The sequence below is a fragment of the Populus nigra genome, chromosome 4, assembly GCF_951802175.1.
Source record: "Populus nigra chromosome 4, ddPopNigr1.1, whole genome shotgun sequence".
Lineage (NCBI taxonomy): Eukaryota > Viridiplantae > Streptophyta > Magnoliopsida > Malpighiales > Salicaceae > Populus > Populus nigra.
The window spans coordinates 15,692,438-15,709,044 of NC_084855.1; the positions used below are offsets into that span (position 1 = coordinate 15,692,438).

The following is a 16,607-nucleotide window of genomic DNA, read 5'->3' on the forward strand; positions in this document are numbered from 1 at the left end:
GATCGACCTTTAAAAGGTACAAAATCATCCAAAAGCTATTAGAATAGTGTTGAAAAGTGGTGGTGCATAAGAGACACATGTAGTTTTGTTAAATAGACTATGGTAACGTGTGAAATCATGCTCCAATAAGAGTTGGTGCATAAGACCAACTAGATAAAGTGCATCTCCTCTTTCTATTTCTTCCTATACTAGCAATGAGGCACACTGATGCTTGTGGGGGGAGATCGAGTTAAGAGAAGATCAACTTCTCTTTTTTGTCAGTTTTATCTACCTTATTATGGTTGGTTGTTACTCTTGGTGGCCCTATCAACATGACATGAGGTGAGGGGTTCTTTAATGGTTGGACGACTAAATTGATAAATGAGGTGATTAACCAAAAGATGGGCTTTGTCAAAGTGGTTGGTTTGGTTAGAGACGGGAAAAAAGGCTTGGAAGAAAAGTGAGATGTTAAAATTATGTTACGTGGTGGTGGGGTTATTGCTTTGTTACCAAAGGAGTGGGGTGGATTTTTTCATTGCTGGAGATGAGTGGAAGACAATGTGAATTTACAGGGAAAAGTTGTTTTTCGAGGGAGAAAGTTTGGATGGCTAGGGTTTTTTTCTTTTTCTTTTTATTTATGTCACTACCCGACATTGCAATGACCTTTAAAAACGAGAGGAAAGAACGCATATCTGACATCATGTCCTTTTAATGAAAAAGGTCTTATTTATAGAGTTACCACATAATATTATGGTCTCTAAAAATTTCAAACTTACAAATTTTATGGTAAATGACTGGTTACTCAAGAAGAAAGATATTATTACACTTAAAGCTGCATACCAAAGGCATTGTATTATTGGTCTTGTCCTAAATTGCTAAGGGTCTATTGTGCTATACTATTTATTTTTTGCCTATAATATTCCTGACTCTGACGCTAGTGAATATTTAAGAAATACTTTTAAATTTGGCATAGTAAGTACTACATGCAAGAGGTCTAATGTTCCTGACTCTAGCATTAGTGAATATTAGGGTTCAAATTTATTATTAATCCAAGTGCTAATATTCCTAACTCTAACATTAGTGATCTAAAATGTATTCTCAATTTTAACATTGGTAAATATCACTAAAGTCGGTATTCCTAACTCTTGCGTTAATGAATATATATTTTGTCTATTCTTGAAATTTTTATTTGAATTGAAAAATTTTATTTGGAAAAACTGTTCTAATTTTTTTTATGTGCTTCAAGTAACGGCTCACTATGAGTGCATTAACTCAAAACAATAGAAGGCTCCGTTTGTTTGATAGAAAGTAGTTTCCTTTTGGAAAGTGAATTCCAGGGAAAATGAATTCCGGAAAGTGAATTCCGGAAAAGTATTTTCCGATGTTTGGTAGTGTAATGAAAAATAATTTGGAAAACATTTTCCAGTGTTTGGTTATGTTATGGAAAATGAGCTGGAAAATAACTTATCAATGTTTTATTTTTTTTTCAAGTTTATTAAAATAATGAGAAACAAATCTTACAAATTAAAAAGTTGATTGGAAATGAAATTGAAAAAAAATATAATTTCATAAATTATCTCAGATAAAATAAATAATAATCAAAATAATAGAGATCAAATAAAAAAAATTAAAAGATGAAGAAATTAAAATAATAATAATAAACATTTCATAAATTATTTCAAATAAAATAAGTAACAATAAAAAAAAAGATGACTAAATTTGATAGATAAAAAATTTCAATAAAAAAATGATAAGGAAAAAGCAAATAGCAATTATAAAAATAAGGACCAAAGTTAATATAAAAATTAAATTTTAAGAGATGAAACTAAAAAATAAATATTCAAAACAAAATATATATAGCAATCAAAAGTTTGAGGATCAAATTTGATATAATCAGCAAATAATGACATTTCTAAATTTTTTACAACTTCCGGAAAGTGTTTTTCGTCCAAATTTTTCAGGAAAACACTTTCCTGAAAACCAAGCCAAATTTTTCTTTGACTAGAAAGTGTTTTCAGTTGACCAACTTTCCTAATGGCAAACAAACACATGAAAGTTTGGAAAGTGTTTTCTCGTAAACCACTTTTCGGAAAACAAATACAGCCAAAAGGGAAAACACTTTCCTGAAAACCAAGTCAAATTTTCCTTTAACTGGAAAGTGCTTTTCGTTGACCGGAAAGTGTTTTTCTTTGACTGGAAAGTGTTTTCCATTTACCATCTTTCCTAATGGCAAACAAACACAGGAAAGTTTGGAAAATGGTTTTCCGGAAACTACTTTCGGGGAAACAAACATGGCATAAGCATCAAGATATTTTATTTTGATAAAAATGAAGGTCGAGTTTCATTTTTAAAATTTGGGTATGTCAGTCTAGTAGGTCTTTTAATTTATATTAAATTCTAATAAACTTTATAAAGTTGTTATAAAGTCCAAGTATGCAAGCAAAATACTTTTGTTTTTTCATCTTTTGTAAAACTCTAGGATAAATAAAAACATGCTAAAATATGCAAAATTTCTTTTTATGAAGAACAAAACAAAAGTTTCTTTTTGTACAATGGCAATATATGCAAAAACAATATTTTTTTGAAAGAACTTGGCCATAAGCAAAATTCTTTTTTTTTTTAGTTTTTTTTAACATGCAAAATGTTGTAAGCTTGGAATTCCATAAGTATCACAGCTCAAAAACAAATCAAATTAGCTCACAAAGCAATCAAGATCAACCCAAGATTATTATGCATAATCCAAAGGCACAAAGTCTATATTTTCATGATCCAAATTAGTCTAATAAGCCAGAAATTAAACCAAACTCATAACTCATTCAAGACAGATAATAGATGGCAAAACCCTATATACCAAAGCCCAACCTATTTACTTTTATGTTATCAAAAGCCTATACTTTATAACCAAACAGACTTGACCAAAAGAAAAGGTCATCAATGCCCAAAATAACACATCCCAACCATATTCATTGCAAACAGGCTCCCTTAATTGAAGACCCTATAGACATGTAATGGTTGCATTTCCATTTCTCTTTCTCATGCATTCATGCAAGGAAGTACACTAAGATACCCCAAAAAAAATCTATCATTTTGCACATAATCATTTATTCAAAGTAGGAATAACGAGTTCCTACTTTTAAGAAGAGTTTATGAGCTACAGAAGGAAAACAACATAAAAAAAGAATCTCAGTTTGAGCAAAAAACAAAGAAGGAAAGAAAACAAAACTTGTTTAACCATTTATTCAAAATGGCTTAGTTTAAGCCAATGAGAGAATAATAATGTTTATAGTTAATGTAAATAAAACATTTAACACAATAGGAGACCACTTCACTTCATTATGTAATGTAGAACAATCAAAACTCATATTTTCCATACAAATATTTAAAAGAACAACATGGAAAAATAGTCATGATTATGAGATGAAAAGCAATGACAGTAAACTATAAAAGTTAAGAAATATAAGGATTAGGTGGGTTGATCCAGGTTAACTCGAGTCACCCTAATTTATTTATTTTTTATAAACATGTAGAAATGACATGACTTTGAAAAAAAACAAGTTAAAAAGAAGAAAATAAAAAGGTTAACGAGTTTTGACTAGGTTTTCTCATGGCTAATTGGGTTGTGGGACAATCCTTCTTTTTTTATAGGATCATACCATGTCAATTCTTTGCCTATTTCTATTGAAACCGACCTGACTTCTGCCCTAAATCACCCAGGTCATGGTTCAAATTGTTGGTTCGGGTCAGGTTTTAGAAGAGTGATTTATTAGGTTATTCTTATCTCATTACCTTACTAGGTTTGTTAGGAAAACCATGACTAGGTTTTTCCATGGCTAATTGATTTGCGGGGCAATTTGTTTTTTTGACAGGATTATACCATGTCAATTTTCTGTCTATTTTTATGGAAACCGACTCGACTTATGCCTTAAATCATCCAGGTCATGGTTCAAACTGTTGGTTCGAATTAGGTTTTAAAAGAGTGATTTGTTGGGTTATCCTTATCTCATTACCTTACCACATGTTGGGAAAGTTAATGTGAGTCAACATCTTTTTTTTCCACTTCTTTTATAATATATATATTTTTTTTTATTTTGATCCTTATTCTTTTGATTTCTTTAGCGCTTTTATAGAAGTTTTATTGGTTTTTAATATAATCATTCAATTCAAATTTATGGTTTACTATTTTTTACAATTTCATCCTGATTCTTTTGATCTTTTTGTTATGATTATTATTCTTTTCAATTTAATCTTTAAATTGAAAATTTATTGTTTTCCTCTAGTTTATTTGTTTTTTTTATTTTAACCCTCATTTTTTTATTTTCTACTTTTTATTTTAAGTCTTTTTATGTGATTTATTTTTTATCCAATTTTATCCTTCAACATCTCATTTATTAGAGATTGGGCTTTGCAATTTTTCCATACGTTATGCTTATGGTCTGATGGCACAGGTCACGAGTTTGAAAAGCTGACAGGGTTTAACATTCTTTTTTTATATCTTATTTTATTTTATTTTATTTTCCAATTTTGTTGTTCGACATTGTTTTTTTTTTTAAAAAATAGCTATGCGGTTTCTTCAAATTTTTTCTATCAAGTTATCCCAACCTTATGACCTAGGAAGTTTGGCAGCTTATCCCAGACCAACTAGCCCTTTAATCTCCAAATTACATGTTTGCAACGTTAACTTAGGTTGACACACACCAGTTTTTTATCTTTTTTTTTTTATCATATTCCTTCCTTCCATATTCTTTGTGGATATGGTTTTTTTCCTTGGTTATTGTAGTCACTTTTATTTTTTTCTATTTGCTATTGTTGCTTCTTTTTTTTCATCTTATTCAAATAAAACCAAATTATATGGTTGGTTGGGACTATTACCTTGGTTATTGGATTTTATAAATAAAAAAAAGTACTTGCAGCACCTAAACATTTTATAGAAAAAATAATATGAACCCGCAACGTAGTGTAGAGCCTCGTTTAACACCTTGCTATTATGAAAGACAGTTTGTGTCGTGTGCCTTTATTTGGATTAGAGGCAATGGCAACTTGGTTCATTTTCATAAAGATAAGTGGATGAATGGTCTTGTTGGTACTTTAGAATTCTATGCAAACTTGTTTATCTTAGGGTAGCAACTTCATATTGAACACCAATATACTTGTCTGGTTGATGATCAATAGAACTAGAAATGATATAAGATCAAGAACTTGATTATAACGTGTATGAGATTGTGGTAGATGTTGATTTTCAAAGTGTTTTTCGCCGGGATAAGCATCAAAATAATTTTTTTATTTTTTTTTTAAATAATTTCTGATATAAACACATCAAAACTATCAAAAAAACACATAAAAAATAATTTAAAGATAAAAGAATTCAAAATTTTTTAAAATTATGGTCCAACTACAATCCCAAACACTACATGAGTGATTTATTGCAGGAAACTACTATATTATTTTGCTTTTAAAAGATTTGACCATGATTGATATATTGTTACGGGTTATCTACTGATGAATAAAATTCTCTTCCAATTACTAAGTTACTATACAGTTATAAATAAGAGTTTGAGAAATGTATTTGATCTTTTATTTTAGGTTGGAAGGTCCATAAAAAGAGTCAAAACACATGTGTGTTAGTGGTGTTTTGAATCCCAGTGACTAGTAATCTACATTTTCGAACAACTCAAAATATGCATCACTTGATGATAAAGGGTGATGAGGTCCCAAAATATCTAAGTAGCTTAGGAATAAGGCTTATGTATTAGATAATTAGTTAATCTCTTAGCTCAAACAATCTAATCCATTTTTCTTAGTTAAGGTGTCCATTGGTTTGATATGAAAAGCCTAGATGGTTGGTAAGTGATAGATGGTAGTGCTTAAATACCCTTGATATGAAAATTTATATGCTAAAAATATTGAGAATGAAGAGATTGTGAACCTTGAGTTTGAAGGATTCATGGACTACACCATATCCAACAATGTATATTTTTTCCTTTCAAAAACTCTATTGGAAGAGAATCCTATTCTCTTTTAGATAATCTAGAAAATCTTAGCTGAAGTATTCACCACCTCAATTTGATTAAAGTATCTTAATAATCTTTTCAATTTATATTTTAACTTCATTTATGAATTATTTGAACCTTTTAAATTATTTAGACTTTCATCAAATACACATGATCATATCCAATATGGTCATCAATGATGAAACATGTATATCTATCTTTGGCAAGAATCGTTCTTGGTTTATATATATTTGTAAATATTGGACTTAACAATTCATTAGATCTTTTAGTTTTTGAGTAAAGGGTGTTTTGGTTATTTTGTCCAATAAACAAGTTTTATATAGTTTATAATCAAAAGAATTAAATACTTTTCTCTATATAACTCAATGATTCTTGTTTCATTGATATGACATAGTCTACAATGCCATAAATAATTTGGATATTGATTATCTAATTTGTTATTGCAATTTATATTGAACATGGGTATTTTAAGATCGTGTATATACAAAACATTTGTATAAATGACAGATCTATAATAAACATTATTATTATAGAAAGAACAACATTTGATCTTAATAATAAATTTTAATCCATTAAAAAATGGATACTATGTTTCTAGAAAGTGCTATAACAAAATATAAATTATCAAGTTCTAGTTTCAACCCACCTGGTAAAGTTAATGCAGCAACCCTTGCTTCTTTACCAACTCATAGGTCCATTTTACTTTTATTCAATCACAAAAACATATGAAGTAGAAACTTCAATAAGATTTTTAGCCTTCACGGTTGCAAGATAATCTTTGTAGAATCTTTCTTTAGTGTTTTCTTTTCTATAATAATTATAAATACCCTTATCTTTCTTAATGTTCAAAGTAGGATTCCATGTTTAGACTATAAGATGGAGTCAATTGTTAACTCATGGTCTATGACAAAGCCTAATTGGCCTAATTTCTAAAATTATCAATCATTTTTGACACATGAGTGTTTATCACGGAACTCTCTATCAATTTACATCAAAACAATTTCTTAAAGGTCTCATACCTTGAAGTCCTACTAACCACATCAAACAACTTTTTGAGATGCATAATTATTATATAGGCTTTCATATTCCTAAGTTATGTTTAAAGTTCAAGTGACATACTGACTAACATTACACATATAGCCTACTAATCATCATTAAGATGACATTGATATTTAGTCTTAACTTTATCATAAGTGTTGTCATCAAGGATAAATGGAATGTGATTTTCAAGAATATATAACTTTGTTTTTTGTTTCAAAACAATCTCACATTTCGATACCAGTCAAGGAAGTTTAGTTCAGACAATTTATTAGCATCAAATATGATACATATGGTTATATTTATTTTTACTCATGGTAATCTATCAATCTATTCATGTAAAGATAACGAGTATTGGTTTCATGCATAAATATTTATAACTAAATTTAGATAACGTCTTTAATCATAATTTGATCTCCCATTATTTTCCTGCAACTTAATAACCCTTACAATTAATTTAAGAAACCTCACTTAGATCTCCTAGTGGACTAGGATCCCATTTAATTTTCACGACCTTAAGTAACTCAACAAATCAAAATAAATTAAATTAAATAGATAATATAGTTTATCAATCACATCTTTATATGACTCTTAGATCAGTTAGGTGACAACTCTTTGTTTAATCATATCATATATGTTTCGCTTAACTATTGCCTTTAATATTATATAATCATAAATAACTCATCCAAATCATATAAGTTAGTTAAGTAATGCCTAATTTTATAGTATTAAACATATTTTATTAATGATAACTTTGAGTAACTCAACAAGATATCCATGAATAGAACTCTGGTTTTATGCATAAAAAATCAGAAGGCAATAAATCATATTTTCAACATGTACTTAATATATAAATGAGAGATTTATTATTTTAATTAAGTCTCATTTCATGGCATTAATGATATATCATACATAAAAATTATATATAAACATACACCATTAACATATCATTCTAATTAGATGATTATGAACAAATTTAAGATAACTCTCTCAAGCCATAACAAAGAATTAAGTAGTTAAAACATAGGTAGCTGCAACAAATCTTTATAAGTTCTTTGTCAGCACCACAGTTGTAGCCTTTTTCTTTGTTCTTTCTTCGTCGTGGTTACAAAATATTATTTCATATCTAAATTATATAACATTTATATAATTGAATAATAAACCTCGAGTTAAATTCAAGAGAAATTAGATAAGAAAAGAATTTTACATCCTTAGAAGAAAAATAGAGAAAATGTAAGACATGCATGCCATATTTAATATTATAATCATTCAACCATTAAAAAACACAATCACATTGGTCTTTAAATTTTTATAATCATCAATCATGCATAATAATACATTAATATGCATAAAGAAATACATATCATGCTTCAATTATAATTATTGACTTTATATGTAATTTTAACAACCTAAACTATTTTAGGATCTATTACATAAAACTATTACTTTATATGTAATACATATCATGCTTCATTAATATGCATAATCTTTAAAATTCAATAAGAAACTTAATCATATTACAATTCTTATTAACAACCTCAACTATTTTAGGATCTATTACATAAAACTTTCTGGTTTCAAAACTTTCTTCATTTTGAAAAATCAATTTTCTTAAATATTTGTTTTTAATTAAATCCTAATTCTATTATGATATTAAAAAAATAAAAAAAAATCAAATTTAATTCAATCCTAATCCTATTAGGAAAATTAATTATATAATTAATTTAATTTAGGTTTTAGTTTTAAAATATAAAATAAATATTTTATATATGGAGAGGCAGAATCATAATTCTATCACATATACCATATTGTAATAAAAAATAAATTTCAGGATTAAATTGATAAATTACATCCTAAAAAACCTTATTGTAATAAGTTATAAGGTGTAGGGGCAAATTCATCAATTTTCCCTAAAACCCAACATTTAGCTATGGGGTAAAATTACAATTTTGTCTCTATCTTCTTCCTAAACATCAATAGTTGTTGTCGACATGGGGGACTGCTATATCAAAGGCTATCATAGTAGCAACAATAATGGTTGTCGTTACATCACCAACAATGTTCATAGAAGCTTTGAACACCTTTATTTTTATTTACTGGCCAAATCTAAAAAATCCATTTATATCTTGCCGGAACAATACCTTTTTTATGAAAGAAATTAGGAGAGAAAAATTAATTTTTGGAATAATTGTTTTGCATATAAAATTAACTCACAATTAATGTCAATAACAATCAAAATATAGAATCAACAACTTTAATTTTCTAACAAATGTTTTGATACCACTGTTAAGTTTCTTAAAATACATTTACATAACAAAAACAATAAATTTAATTTTTTTTTAGAGTTCTAAGGATCTTGTTAGATATATCTAGAATTATTTAGGATTTGTATGGAGATTACATCAATATCAAATGTTCTTTTTGACTTTGAATAATTGCTTTAAAGTTGGGTTATCGCAAACTACAAATCATCCAAGTATTCAGTATCTAACGGTAATCCACACGAACTATTAGTGATAAATATCTTAAACCTTTTTAGGACAGAGAAATTGATATGCCTCTGAGTGCTGATAATTTTCTTTTGTATTTTTTAGGTGTTTTGTGTATTCTTATACTGTATAGAAAATAAAAAGTATAACATTTTGTTCATAAGGAAACCTGAAAACCCCAATAAATGATAAAATATCAATTTTAGAATAATTTTATAAATTTATTTAACCATGTCTCTAATTGATTTTTTAGGTTTAGAATTGCAGTTCCCTGTAAAAATTACATTATAGTCCTTAATTTCTAAAACTTATTTACAATTCAATCATAGTTGATTAATCATCCCAGTATAATTATTGACCAATGATTCTTACGTGTGTGACCTATTAGGTTCTTTAATAAGTTGGTCCAAATATAAATTACAATTATAAATAAAATAGGATTAAATAAATTAAACAAATTAATTTATTTTCAATTCATCGATTAATTTATAATTAAAGATTAAGTATAACATCTAGCAATGTGTTATGATCCTCTAAATATTAGAAAAGTCATAATTGGTTTGACATAACCTTTCAATAACTAGTTTCTCAATGTAATTATTACAGCATGAAATGTGTCTATTATGTCAAATCATGTTTATTGTCAACACTATAGTAATTAATTTTTTGAATAAAATTTAAAACTCTTTTCAAATCTCATTGCACCTTGCGCAACAATCAATACTATTTGAGAACATATTAAAAAAAATTTCTAATTCACCTAGGGTGATGAATCTACTCTTGATTACTCAAATACTTTGATATAATTCATGTTATACCTAATATTCACCTGTTTGTTACCCTTGATTAGGATAACATGTTGTAGGATTAAAGCATAACATTTCTTATACAAGATAACTTAGTGATCTCAAGTCTAAAGATCATTTACAAAATTATCATGTGATTCTTTTCATAGACACAAGTGATCTCTCTATATAGAATTCTTATGTGGTTCAATTCAGTAGACATGTTATATGATAAACATCTACATATTATTTCTAGATATCTCTCATGTCTTAGCTTATAAGAACATTTATTTTATTTAATAAAAGAAAGAACATAGTATGTATCAATCACAACGAATCTAATTAATGTGTAGTCTTAATAGAGCATTGACTAAAAACATTTAGGAATAATACTTTGATGAAATATGAATCCTATATATAATAATTTTATAATTTTCTTTGTAAAACATTTTTGTCCCAATAACTTTATCTTTACTTTATATTCATTAATCAAATATTTGATGAATATTAAAGATAAATAAATCTTTTATTAAAAAATAAATATGTTTACATAAATAAAGTTAATGAAACGTATAATCAACTGATTAGTTATAGAGCATATATACAAACATTTATAATCCTTCAACTATTAAAGCTAAGAAAAGTCTAGTGTTAAAGAGAACAAATTTTTATGATTAAAAACATGTGAAGTTTTGCGGAGATTTAAGCGTGTTTAGGAGTGTAGTTGCGATTGTTTTTCACTCAGAAATACATCAAAATAATATTTTTTTTATTTTTAAAAAATTATTTTTGACATCAGAAATAGCAAAAAAAAAATTAATTTGAAGCAAAAAAAATAAAAAAAAATTATTTTTTTAAAATACTTTTAAAACACAAAAACAAACAAGATTTTTTGAAATATTATATAGCAAGGAGCCTCAGGTTGTATATATAGGTCATTAACTCCAGTGAGCTATATTTTTAGGCTAAAGATGTTGTTAGGGAAAATTTTAAAAAGAAAGTGTCTTATGGTCCTTACCCACATGTTCATTTAAGAAAGTGTTCTATCATTATAGGATAAGTAAAATTGCTTTGAGAAAAGAGAAAACTACCACTGCCAACAAATAAAAAAAAAGATCTTTAATCACCAAGAAATCCAGGTAATGAAAGGGTCATTGACACGACCAAAAGAGTTGATGTCTTATCCCAAGTGCAGGAGTGTCAAAGTAATAAATAACCCGGCAAGACCGGGGTCGAATCACAAAGAGGTGAATTATATAAATTACAAATAATAAAATGATATTAATGTTGAAGAGAACTTTGAGATGTTATAATGATGTAAGGATTAAACAATGATAAAACAGATGTTAAGGTTACAGGATCCACTAATAGTATTTTAAAGAAATATAATATAAACTCTTTTTATTAATCAACTGGAAACCACACACAAAGGAGGTTTCAATCGGATGATTTATCATTATTAGCTTATTATAAATTATTAACATGATCATATTAATCATCTTATCTAAGTAACACAATACTTATAAATATCATCAGGCATTCATGTTGCTAGGCTGCTAGCTTATGTTAACAACAAATCAAGTTCCTATCATAATAACGATGTCGGCCGAAGACTATGAAGGATCAAGCATTTGATGTACCAAATATTATATAACATAAATCTAGATTAACCATTTAACAAGCAAGGTATTAAGAATTAATAAGATAAAAAGATAAAACATGTTAATAATAATCTTTATTGGATATAAACATTAAAGTCCATGTTAAGTTTATATTATACCTATTCTAATACCACTAGTGAAACCTTTTCACCTTGACATAATAAATTTAGCTAAACATTAAGAAGAAGAAAAACATAAATAAATAATATAAAAATATAAACACGATATAAGTGAACTAAGTATAGGAAAGGAAATAAAAAGTATAAACAAGAGATTAATATAGCATGAAAAAAACTTGAACATTACAAAGATATAAATAGAGAAAGCAAGAAGATGATTTTGATCTGAAAAATAATATGATTAAATACATGGCAAATGCCTTATTTTATAGGCTAAAATTCAGAACCATTGATTGGTTGACTAAGAAAATAGTTGGTGGCCAACCATTGATTTGGCGATTGGTTTTTGGCATTGTTGGCTGCTAGTTATTGATATTGTTGGCTGATTATTGATATTGTTGGCTGGCCAAAATGTCATTGCTAACATCAGAATTTGAGCCATTTGTTCCATGAAAGTTGTTTGGCAATTGTCTTAGCTTTCCAACAAAAAAAACCAGAGCTCATTTGGACTTTTAAAACTTAAGATATGAGCTGAAAATTGAGCAGTATCTGAGCTGCAGGACAGATTCCGACTTCTCCATTGTTACTAAGATTTGAACTTAAAAATGGCGGAATTGAGTCTTGGACTCTTCATGAAAGTTTTAGATCTATGTCTTGGCTTTCCATCCATATAAAGCAGACCTAAATCCAAGATCTATAACTCCAGTTATAATCTAATAACCGAATATTATTCCAATTGGAATTGAACCAACATCTCTTCTCTTATCCTTGTTCTCTTTTTGTTTCTTCACTTTCGATAGTTAATCACATCAATCAATCATTTGAATTGTGAGATATACCTGCATTCAAAATAAATATTTACCATAAATTAAAGATATATTATATTATCAGACTTGTTATTATAAAACATGCTTTAGTTAGGGAATTTAATGATACTTTAATTGCAATATAATAATATAAAACCTTAATGAGAATGCACTTTTAAATACTAATCAATCATCATACTAGCATTTCATGCCATTCTCATCCATGATTACCAGCATAGATTAAGTGTATTTTTTAATTTTTTTTAATATAAAATAGTTATATATAGCCTTCATTTAAATAAATTATTTTTTTAGTTTTTTCATGGAATATATATATATATATATAAAATCTACATTTAAAATTAATTTTTTAAAAAGATATTTCAGGTTTTGTGATTTAAAACCCGATCCATTAACTAGGTCAATCCTAGACCGGGTTTAATAATAATAATAAAGCTCCAAACGATTCCCTGGCCTGTCAAACAAATGCCCTCGGTGTCAGAGAACATTCACAAACATAATTAGGCTCTCGTTTCTGTGGAACCTCCGTAATCAGCTTCTCAGCGCTGTTCATTTAAGTTCAGGTCAGCAAACCCTAGCCTCTCCCTCACTCGCTCTTGCTTGATCTATATCTATCTTGGAACGAACTCTACCTCTCTGTTAACTACTGTATCATTTAATTTAAATAGGGTTCCATCTTTTTTTTTTTTCTAATTTCACGCGATCTCTTTTTATTGTGTGCAAGTTGAAATTTGTCTGTCCACTGGTGTCAAGTTTTGCTGACATGAAAATGGGGCGGGGCGGTGAACTTATAACAAATTGAAGATTTTCTGTGCAACTTAAACAAGATCGTGTCAAAGGCGATCTCTGATACTAATCTGTTAGATGATGGGTTAAATGACAAATGAATGATCGGGTTATGAATTGTTTAAATTTGTAATTTGGTTTACAGGCTGCATTACTTATTTTTGCTTTGCCTTGTTCTGATCCCTTTTTTTTCTTGTATTTTTATTCCTAAAAGGACAGAGTTCGTATTTTGTCTTGGTAGTGAGTAGCCAGCCAATTATACTTATTCTTTTGCGAAGGGCAATGGAGCCGTTTTAGTCTATGTATAGATATAAGTATTGAGGGATTTTCTTTTTTGGCCTATTGCAATTGTACATGTTTCTATTTTTTTCCTGAACTCTTTTGTGGGTGCTAAAAATAAAGAAAATGTTGCTTGCAGGTTACCAGAAAAGTGAAATGGCCGGTGGTAGGGTTGCTCATGTGACCTTAAAAGGACCAAGTGTTGTCAAGGAGATTTGTATTGGGGTTGCACTTGGCTTGGCTGCTGGTAGTCTTTGGAAAATGCATCACTGGAACGAGCAGAGGAAAGTGAGATCATTTTATGACTTGCTGGAAAAAGGTGAGATCGGTGTTGTTGTGGAAGAATAAATCATGTCCTATGCCTCTGCCATGGTGTTATGGACATCGTCAGAGTATATTTTGTTTTGTCATTCTTTTTTGTTCCAAATGTCTGAATCTCAAGTTGCTGGTCCTTAGCCTTCTGACTTTGAAGAATAAATTTCTTGTCTAAGATGTGCAGGACATAATTTTTCTACGTAAAATGTATGAAGTTTAATGTCTTCCACTCCATCGTTGTGATGCTCTTATGGTTTTGTTACTTGAGATATTAGTGTTTTTTTCATTTTTTATTTGTTGGTTAGTGCACATCTAGCTCATGAAACAGAAATGCAATGAAGCTTGATGGGCAGGTTTTTCTTTTTCCTTTCCTTTTTTGCTGGAATGTTAACGTCTTTCACTCTGTCGATGTGTTACTTCAGATATTAATTTTTCTTTTTGGCTGTGCTATTTGTGCACCAGCTAGTTCATGAAACAGAAATGCAATGAAGCTTGATGAGTTTGATGGGCAGGTTTTTCCTTTTCTTTTCGTTTCTTTTATGCTGGAATACAAAAACATTACTGGTTAAGCGTTGAAGCTGTCGTCGAAGTCTTTTGTTTTCATATTTAAAAACAAGTCTGAACATAGCTTTGCTTTCTTCTCTACTGTCACTGGAAGGTTAAAAGTTGCTCTAATTTCTTGCTTGCCCTATGATATGAGACATGGTGCCCAATAGGGGTCAGGATTTTGGGACTAGTTTTCTGGATTTGGAGTCCGCTACGCGTTTATCGTTTGCCCAATTGAATGGAGAGGGTGATGTTTGCTGTTGCTAATTTTGTGGGTATGGAATTCAACACGTTCAGTTTCGTTGGATCATTTCTCAGTTTATTTATTTCCGATGAGGAATGGTTGGTTAGAAACGAGAAGGGGACAACAGGCAATGCTAATTTTGGATGGGTTGTTTTCATGATAAATCAATTTCAAGTGCTGCTCCAAATCATTTGTTATATGACAACCTCTTTCAATCATTCATCATTCATTATCAATTGGGTTTTTTTGTATCTTTATTTATTCAATTTCTATCCTAATCATGAATTTTAGAAGAAACATTGGATGATAAGTTGTTTGTGTTTTAAAAGCATTTTTAAAAGAAAAAAATAAATATTTTTTGTTTCAAATTAATTTTTTTTATGCATTTAGATTATTTGGAAGTGCTAATATTAAAAATGAATTTTAAAGAATAAAATAAAAATATTATTTTAATATATTTTTTTAAAAAAAATATTTAAAAAATAATTATTACAACACCAAATAAATTATCAAAGAACCCTTTACTTAATTGTACTTGCGAAGAAAAAAGGCGAATTTCAGAAAGCTTCAAATTGAAACTTTAATCTCATACAGGAGGATGCCTAATCTCACATTATTGTAATCTCACATCGAAATTTTAAAATTTCAGCAAAAATACAGCTAACATATCCTATCTTATCTCAAATCAGACTAAAAGCATGATGTGATCATAATAAGGATGATAATTTAATTTAAAATTGATAGATGCTGACTTCATTTTAACGGGTGATTATTTTTGAAATAGTTCTCTCGATACTATATATAAAGTATGAATATTATCAAATCTAATCCAAAACTAATTTGAAATATATATTTATATTATATTGATATATTTATAGCACATTTTTATATATACACACACACACTTTAAACACACACTAACTATTTAATCCATGCTCTATTACGGGCTGTAATGTTTTTTTTGTTTTTAATAAAAGGTGTGCATGTTATTTTGAAAGTTTCTTTTTTACATGAAAAAATTCATAAATATAAATTAAAAAGTTTATGTATACATATAATTAAATAAATTGATAACCTTCTGTATAAATAAAAAAATCATTAACAATAACTAAAAAAAATTAAAAAAAATAAAATATAGATGTAGAACAATATACTTAACTTTGAAATATAAAACATTTACTTCGTTATTTTTACTGAATTTATTTATTAATGCATTTCTTACTCATTAGCATCTAACTAATATAATTCCACAAGGTTTACTTAACAAATATACCAACAATTTCAATTCCTCTTTCTCGCCCCTGGACCGAAACCCACATTGAGGAAGAGAGTAGGTTTTTCTTCTTCAATTCATTCAATTAACATTATACCTTTTTTTTCATGCCTACTAAACTCCATGCATCATAACAATATTCATTCAACCATTCTTCTATTCAAACCCAATTTTCACAACATTTCCATACGCAAAACATATGAAATTTTCATTAGAAATTCAAAATCATAACAAACCAAGCTTCCCCACTTCCTAAAC

The 16,607-nt window shown here is 28.2% G+C and overlaps 1 protein-coding gene across 1 annotated transcript; it reads left to right on the forward strand.

Annotated features, from left to right (window-relative positions):
* Positions 1-13,320: 13,320 nt before the first annotated feature.
* On the forward strand, positions 13,321-14,689 carry LOC133691271 (cytochrome c oxidase subunit 5C-like). Its single transcript, XM_062111702.1, has 2 exons — positions 13,321-13,469; positions 14,111-14,689. Exon 2 carries the CDS (start codon positions 14,128-14,130, stop codon positions 14,317-14,319), a length of 192 nt encoding a protein of 63 aa, XP_061967686.1. The 5' UTR covers positions 13,321-13,469; positions 14,111-14,127; the 3' UTR covers positions 14,320-14,689.
* Positions 14,690-16,607: the final 1,918 nt, after the last annotated feature.